The following is an 8,400-nucleotide window of genomic DNA, read 5'->3' as shown; positions in this document are numbered from 1 at the left end:
AAAAACTAAAGGTCATAGTTGTCAGTTGATGCCAAGTTAAGAGTTATGTTTATGTTATTATGTATTATGCCTTTATAATATGACATTTAACTTGGCTTCATTTGACATCTATGCCCTCCAACTTTGGATGTGCATAAGTAAACACTTAAATTTGTATAAAATTGAAGAAGTAGACATACACATCCTATGTGGCATAATGCACGTAGTACACCATGTAGACACAAAATTTCCATGTAGGATGCCACATAAGACGAATGTCTATTTGTTCAATCTTATATAAATTTAATTGTCTACTTGTGCATACTCAAAATAGGAGAGCATAAATACAAAATAAAGTTAAGTTAAAGGGCTTAGATCCAACTTTTAGATTGCACGATTAGACATCTCAACTCATTCCCACATAATCCCACTTATGTCTAATGGGATGTTCCTAAGTTCTAAGTGTTGCATATGGTAGGATTTTTGGTCATTCAAGTAAATTTATTGTCTTGAAATATCCTTAACATTTGCCTTATGGACAAAAATTAAAATTTCCTAAAGGAAAGACTAAGTTTAACTTTTTTTTTGTTAAAGCAGGATTTAACCCAATTTATTAACTCGATCTATTTTGATTCGACAGTATAACACTTGTAGAGCCCACCCAGTGGCGGAGCCACATGTAGTTGAGGGGTGTCGACCGACATCCCTTCGTCTCAAAATTACACTATGTAGCTAGAGTGAAAATATTTTTTATGTATATATATATATATTAAATATTGACACTCCTTAACTTCTACGTGATTTTACTTCTTTATATTTTGACACTTCTTAGTCAAAGTTCTGACTCCGCCACTGGCCTCACCGTACCAATATGTTAAGAGGGGAAGTTTCAGTTAAAAGAGGCGCGTCCTTTCAAAGTCTTCATAGCTGATTTGCAACTGTTTTTTTTTTTTAGTCTTTTCTTTAGAAAAAAATGAACACAAATAATCTTCTTCTTTTTTCTAGTTGACTTCTCTCACAAATTTATTAATATAATCGACATTTTCATTTCCATTTTGATTCATTCATCAAAAAATAAAAAATTAAAAAAATTCCCTTCTTTTTTGTACCTTCATTTTCTCTCTGTTTCTTCATTACTCTGTTTCTACAACTTTGACAACAGCTGATCAGTTTGCCTCGACGATCTCTCTTCGTCGAGTCTAAATTCGACAAATTCTGAGCGCTCAGTGCTCAGAGGATCAAACTTTGTGAGTGTTCCTTTTTTTTTTTTCTTCCTTATTCTGTTTTTATCACTGATATGCAAATTATGTCTTAGTTTCTGAGCTGATGGTCTATCGGAAATAGTTTCTCTACTTTCGTTAGTTAAGAGTAAGGCTGGATACATTCTACCATCACTAGACTCCACTTGTGGGATTACATCGAATATGTTGTTGTTGTTGTTTTAGTGCAGAACCGTTATTTAATATTGGGAAAATGCATAAGTACCCCCAACCTATGCCCGAAATCCCACACTTATACTATACTAAGGTCCTATTACCCTTGAACTTATTTAATAAATAATTTTTTACCCCTTTTCGTCCTACGTGGCACTATCCACCAGGTAACTTGAAAAAATTGTCAAACGCGCTGGGCCCAGAAAATAGTGACACATAGGCCGAAAAGGGGTAGAAAATTATTTATAAAATAAGTTCGGGGTAATAAGACCTTAGTATAGTATAAGTGTATTTTTGAGATTTCGAGCATAGGTTGGGGGTACTTATGCATTTTCCCTTTAATATTTGTTAATAAAAAAAATACTTGAAATTTTCCTAAGGAGTAAATGAACATAAGAGAAAACCATGTTTCCGGTGGATGTTTTGTCTTTAACCAGAGGTCTCGGATTTTGAACTTTAGGAAATAAAAGAGAAATCTGTTCAGCTGTGTGAAAAAACGATTGCTCATTTCACTGGTATTGAAGATTTTTGTATAAAATCTGCAAAAATGAAGATTAACAATAATACAGTTTTGACTTAAAATAAATAGAACCAATTTTCCATGTGAATGCTAAATATTTAATATTGTTTGTTTGCTCAACACCTGAATATATAAACCTTGTCAATATTTAAAAATTAATAAACGATATTACTGTTGGATCTAACTCAACCCCAAAAGTCAGCTCAAGCAGAAAGTATTATCCAAGTCCATATAAACAGGTCTAGCTCAATGTAGGATTCTAATATCCCCTTCATGCCTGGGCCCAAACTGGAGTGTGGATCAGGTGCCCGAACATGAATGAATATGACTTCGTTACCATGTTAAATTATGACATCTGGGCTTAACTTAATCCCAAAAGCTAGCTCAAGAGGAGATGATTGGCCAAATCCATATAAACATCACTAGTCTATTCCCCAATCAATGTGCCTCGGTCCAAGAATGTGCACATACCGAACTGGGTTGGGCCCGTTATAAGGCTTGAACAATCTCCTCCCTTTGATCTAGTTTTTGGGGTGTGAGTTAGGCCCAAAGCCTAATCCATGAATGTGCCCGCACCGGATTTGGTTGGGGTCCTTGTAAGGCGTGAACAATCCTCCTCCCTTTGAGCTAGCTTTTGGAGTGTGAGTTAAGCCCAAGGCCTAATTTGACAATTACGTAATTCATTTAATACTATATCAAGAAGAGAAGCAGTTTGTGGTGGTGGTGGGTAGTAGCTGACAGTAGTGGTTGTCAGTTGATGGTGGTAGTTGGTGGTGGCTACAGATAATTGTGGTTGATAGTAATGATAGCTAATGATGGTAGTGACTGATACGGTGATTGACGATATATAGTAGTGACTGATGGTGGTGGGATTATCTGTAGTGATTGGTGTCTATTTTTGTCAGTTTAATGTTACATCAATTAGTCCTCTTACATTGTTTTCTCTGTTGTACAGTTCATTTGGCAAAATGGAGATACCAGCCCCTTCAATTTTATGTAGCCTCTTTGTTATTGTGTTGATCCTACTTCTACCAGATACATCAGTGTGTGAACCAAGATCGCAGACCGTCCAGATCACATGTAGTACTCAACTCGAGCATAATACGACAGTTTTTGTCCCAAATTTTGTTGCAGTTATGGAAACTATAAGCCAACAAATGAGAACTAGAGGATATGGAGTTGCAGTTTCTGGCACTGGACCAGACACTAACTTTGGACTTGCCCAATGCTATGGTGATCTTTCTTTACTCGACTGCGTGTTATGCTATGCTGAAGCACGAACGGTTCTGCCCCAGTGCTTCCCTTATAACGGAGGGCGAATTTATCTTGATGGATGCTTTATGAGAGCGGAGAATTACACGTTCTATGATCAGTATTTAGGTCCAGAGGACAGACATGTATGTGGAAACAGGACGACAAAGAGTACATTGTTCCAACAGAACGCTAGGCAAGCCATTCAGCAAGCAGTTGTAAATGCACCGACTAATAATGGTACTGCACGTGTTCAAGTGTCGGTGTCTGGTCCTTCCAACGAGACAGCTTATGTTCTAGCTGATTGTTGGAAGACACTGAGCGCGAATTCCTGTGCAGCATGTCTGCAAAATGCATCTGCATCCATGTTGGGATGCTTGCCTTGGTCAGAAGGTAGAGCTCTGTACACTGGATGCTTCATGAGGTATTCTGATACAAATTTTCTCAATGCTATTTCTGTCAGTGAAGGCTCGTCATCAGGAGGTAATCTTTGCTCTTTTCTCGTCCTGGTTTGCCAGTTATTTATTGACTCAACGCGTAATTTAGCTGATAAATGGTCTTTTTTTCTTTCAAATGACGATATTGTAGGAAACGTTGTTGTCATTGTAATCGTTGTTGTTAGCTCCGTGGTCGTATTGGGAGTAGGTGCTGTCATTGGTATTTATGTCTGGAAGAACAAACAAATCCAGAAGAAGAGAAAAGGTAAATCCTTTTGTGTCAAATACTAGTGATAAAGTCATTAGGATATCAATGATGAACATGTATTGTATCTTTATGATAATATTCACCTGAGAATATATCGCGCGATCATTTGCACACAACTGTACTGAAAGCAATTTTCAAGAACTAACTCGAGGCATTATGGTCTACTTGTGCTTTTCCGGGAAAATTTGAACTTTGTAGGTGCAAATGACGCGGAGAAATTAGTGAAGATCCTTAATGACAACAGCTTGAACTTCAAGTATTCTACACTTGAAAAAGCCACAGGGTCATTTGATGAGGCCAATAAGCTCGGGCAAGGTGGATTTGGCACCGTTTATAAGGTACGAAATGGTTGAAAAGTTGTAATGCAATACTAGAAGTGTTCATGTTAAACAAAGTCTGAGGCACGGTTTATTGCAGGGTGTTTTGGCAGATGGCAGAGAGATTGCTGTCAAAAGGCTGTTCTTCAACAACAAACACAGAGCTGCAGATTTTTATAATGAGGTTAACATAATCAGTAGCGTTGAGCACAAGAATTTGGTAAGGTTATTGGGATGCAGCTGCTCAGGACCGGAAAGTCTTCTTGTATACGAGTTCCTCCCTAACCAGAGTCTTGATCGCTTCATATTTGGTAAGTAACCGGACTTTGCAACAACACAACTACTCCTCGGTCTCAAAAAAAGTTGGGATCAGCTATATGAATCTACACTATTCCATTTAAGCAAAACTCATTTCATATTTGATTTAAATCTTTAAATTGACAGATTCTATCAAAGGTAAAGCTCTAAACTGGGAGAAAAGATTTGAGATAATCATAGGGACCGCGGAAGGTTTGGTATACCTCCACGAAAACACAAAGACACGAATAATTCACAGAGACATAAAAGCAAGCAACATCCTGTTGGACTCGAGGTTCCGTGCAAAGATTGCTGATTTTGGGTTGGCAAGGTCATTCCAAGAAGACAAGAGTCACATAAGCACTGCCATTGCTGGCACATTGTTAGTATTTCTTCGTCTCGTTTTCTACTTTTGTCGCGTAAAAGTACATGAAAACCAATATTGTACAATATGTGCAGAGGATATATGGCTCCAGAGTACCTAGCACATGGCCAATTAACAGAAAAAGCAGATGTTTACAGCTTTGGAATTCTTCTACTCGAAATCGTTACTGGAAGGCAAAATAACAGGAGCAAACACGTCGAATACACAGACAGCTTAGTTTCCATTGTAATTTTTTATCACACTATTTTCAATCTTGAAGAACTTATTGCATATTGGTCTTAACTCTTATATTCGATGAAATTAACAGGCGTGGGAGCACTTTCAACGCGGGATAATGGAGAAGCTGTTTGATCCGAATCTCATGTTGAATAACAACCATACAATCAATGTGAAAAATGAGGTCACGAGAGTCTTACATGTCGGACTTTTGTGCACTCAAGAGATCCCAACGTTACGTCCATCCATGTCTAAGGCATTACAAATGTTCGTCAAGAAAGATGAAGAGTTGCCTCCTCCTACTAATCCGCCATTCGTGGATGAGAAAACCATGGAACTTCACGACCCTTGGGATAAGTACTTGCTTAAACAAGGCGATTCTGCTTCGATTGCCAACTTATCTCACAGTTCTTTTTACCCCAGATGATGATATCTCTGTGCTCCTGAACTGAAAGTGATGTAAAGATTATAGTTATCTCAAGCATATATATCATTTCGCCTCGTGTTCTTGAAGGAGACTTCATCGTTATCGAGCAGTTAGTTACAACAACAACGACAACTATGTTTCTATCCCAAACAAGTTGAGCTCGGCTATATGAATTCTCAATATTCCATTTTAAGCTCAACTCATGATCGAGCAGTTAGTTGTAAGTTCAAAACTTCATAATACATTTTTCAATTTTTTCATATTTTATTTGTCGCGATTTGGAAAATATTTTATTTAGGAAAACGACTTTCCTAGTGGAATTTGAGAAAACGAGTTCCGCAAATGACATCCCAACTATGTTGCCTTCCACATGTCTCTTTTTTTTTTTGTTGCTTTTATTGCTTCCACTTCTTTGTTGTCTAAGTGGAAGGGTAGAGATAAGTAGGGTTGAAGGAGTTCATCTGAACCTCCTTCGGCGGAAAATTATACTATTTATACATGTTTTATTTTCCTTTTTTATTTATGTTTTCATATTTTGAATCCTTGAGCGAAAATGCTAGCTCTACTACTGCCTAATAAATGACATACCTCGATCCCTAATCACTTTATCCAGTATTTTAAAAGGCGGGGGCATGAGGCGAGACGTTTTATATAGTACAGAGCGAGGCGTAAGCCCCGAGATATGTAAGTCCCATGGATCTACGGGGCGTAGTCTCATATATATTCAATTTTATAGTTTTATTACTAATAAAATAAGCAAAAGTAAACATTTTAATGATTTATGATTTTTATTTGAGATAAGTATTAATAATCAATAATGAAAAAAAAAGTATTATAATTAATATTTGAGAAATATAATTACACCAATAAAAAAATATGATTTAAAGCAAAAAAAAGTTCAAAAAAATAAATTAAAAACGCCCGGGAGTACGTTTTTTACGCCCAGGACTTACGTTTTTATGCTCGGGGCTTACACCTCAAATTTTAGGACTTACGCCTTATGGATCTACGTTTTTAATATACGCCCCGCGGCATTTTTGGTACACCTCGCCCCGACACTTGCCCCAAAAACGATTTTGAAAACACTGACTCTTTATCAAAACATATATCCAACATATTAATTTCATTTTAAAATTTCGTATTAAATCAAACAGTGTCACGCTAATTGAAAGAGGAGAAGTATCTTTTTTCTTCTCCTCTTTACCTAATTTGTTTGGGCAGTAAGCAAAGTAGATTACGAAAGCAGCCCCACAAATATCTTTTGAAGTCTTTCAAAGTAGTACGTTTTTAAGTCTTGAGTTGGAAATTTTCTAACAACAAAGTCTTGCCACCTGTTGACTTTTCTCAACAAAAATAAAAATTACTTCCTCCATTTTAATTTGATCATTGATTTTGACTTGATACGAAATATAAAAAAAAAATTAAGAATATTATGATTTTAAATTAAAAATAAATAGATAGAGGTAAAAGACTAAAATATGTCATCAAATTTTGAGAAAAAAACTCATATATACCATCCGTTAAAAAATTGATTTATTTATGTTATTTCCGTTTGAGAAAAGGCTATCCATGTCATTATTTGTTATCCGAAATGACATAAATGAACTTAACTTTTAACAAATGATATAGATGAGTCTTTTCTCAAAGTTTGATGACATATTTGAGCATTTTTTATCTCTTTTAAAAAATAATTTAATTAGTGACGTGTTGAATCATAATCAACCATGTGTAAAAAATAGTTTTACAGAATTGAACGAAAATGACATAGATAAACATTTTCTCAAAATTTGATGACATATTTGAGTCTTTCCCTAAAATATAGTACCAAATAAAGAATTGACGGAATAAAATGAAAAGTTGGATGAACAAATTGAAATTGAAACCAAGAGAGTTCAAAGCTTCTTGTTCGAATTTTATTGAGTATAAAATCAATCTTTTATTAGAAAATATTTTACCACAAATCCACAATAGAAAAAATTTAAATATGAATTCAAATTTAGTCGGTCTCCGACTTTCCGTACCGATAGCGTCATACTGACACCAAATTGGGAAGCCAAAAATAGTATAAAAAGCCACTTTGATCATTTTCATCAATAAAACAAATTTTACTTTCTTTTTTCTTCCTTCATCTTCTACTCTTTTCTCTCTGTTTCTACAACTTTGACAGCAACTGATCAGTTTTCACCGGCGATCTTTGTTTTCCGATTCAAAATTCCGGCGAAATCAGATCGTCCAGTGCTCCGAAGGACTTTGTAAGTTTTGTTGCTTCCTACTTATTATGTTTTCAATTATGATCGAAATCTCAAAGAAACACTTTAACTAAACTATGGTCCTATTACCTCCATACTAATTTTTTTGTAATTTTAACTTTTTAGCTTACATGGCACACTCCGTGATTCTACGTAGTTGAGACATGGGGGAGATGTTTGGATGCCACGTAAGCAAAAAAGGTGTACAAAATTACAAAAAAAATGGGTTCAAGGTAATATGATCTTTTACCTTAGTTTAGTTAAGGTGTAAGGTGTGTTTATGAGATTTTGAGAATAATTGTGCCTTATTGTTTTTTTTTTTTTTAAAGAGTAATTTTGATGAGAAATCATTTGTTTTTGGCCAATTAATGTTGATCAAGAAGTGTTTCTTGGATGAAGTTATCTTTCTAAAACCTTTTATTGTTTCAAGGGAAAAAGTACAAGTACCCCTAGCCTATGACCGAAATCTCAGAGACTCCACACAGTTGAGGCGCGTGAGAGATATTTGGATGCCATGTAAGTCAAAAGGTGTACAAAATTACAAAAAAAATGAGTTTAGGGGTAATAGGACGTTAGTTTAGTTAAGGTTTGTCTATGAAATTTCGGTCATAGTCTAGGGAT

At 35.6% G+C, this 8,400-nt stretch overlaps 1 protein-coding gene across 1 annotated transcript; it reads left to right on the top strand.

Moving 5' to 3' along the window:
* The first annotated feature begins 1,121 nt into the window (after positions 1 to 1,121).
* LOC125838297 (cysteine-rich receptor-like protein kinase 2) lies at positions 1,122 to 5,584 on the top strand. Its single transcript, XM_049517369.1, has 8 exons — positions 1,122 to 1,226; positions 2,888 to 3,666; positions 3,772 to 3,885; positions 4,087 to 4,226; positions 4,306 to 4,516; positions 4,650 to 4,884; positions 4,962 to 5,112; positions 5,195 to 5,584. The coding sequence occupies exons 2-8, from the start codon at positions 2,901 to 2,903 to the stop codon at positions 5,528 to 5,530; spliced, it is 1,953 nt and encodes a 650-aa protein (XP_049373326.1). The 5' UTR covers positions 1,122 to 1,226; positions 2,888 to 2,900; the 3' UTR covers positions 5,531 to 5,584.
* Positions 5,585 to 8,400: the final 2,816 nt, after the last annotated feature.

This window comes from Solanum verrucosum, unplaced genomic scaffold (assembly GCF_900185275.1).
Source record: "Solanum verrucosum unplaced genomic scaffold, falcon-dt-bn FXZP01000284.1, whole genome shotgun sequence".
Taxonomy (NCBI): domain Eukaryota; kingdom Viridiplantae; phylum Streptophyta; class Magnoliopsida; order Solanales; family Solanaceae; genus Solanum; species Solanum verrucosum.
This window is presented reverse-complemented; position numbering and strand designations above follow the sequence as displayed.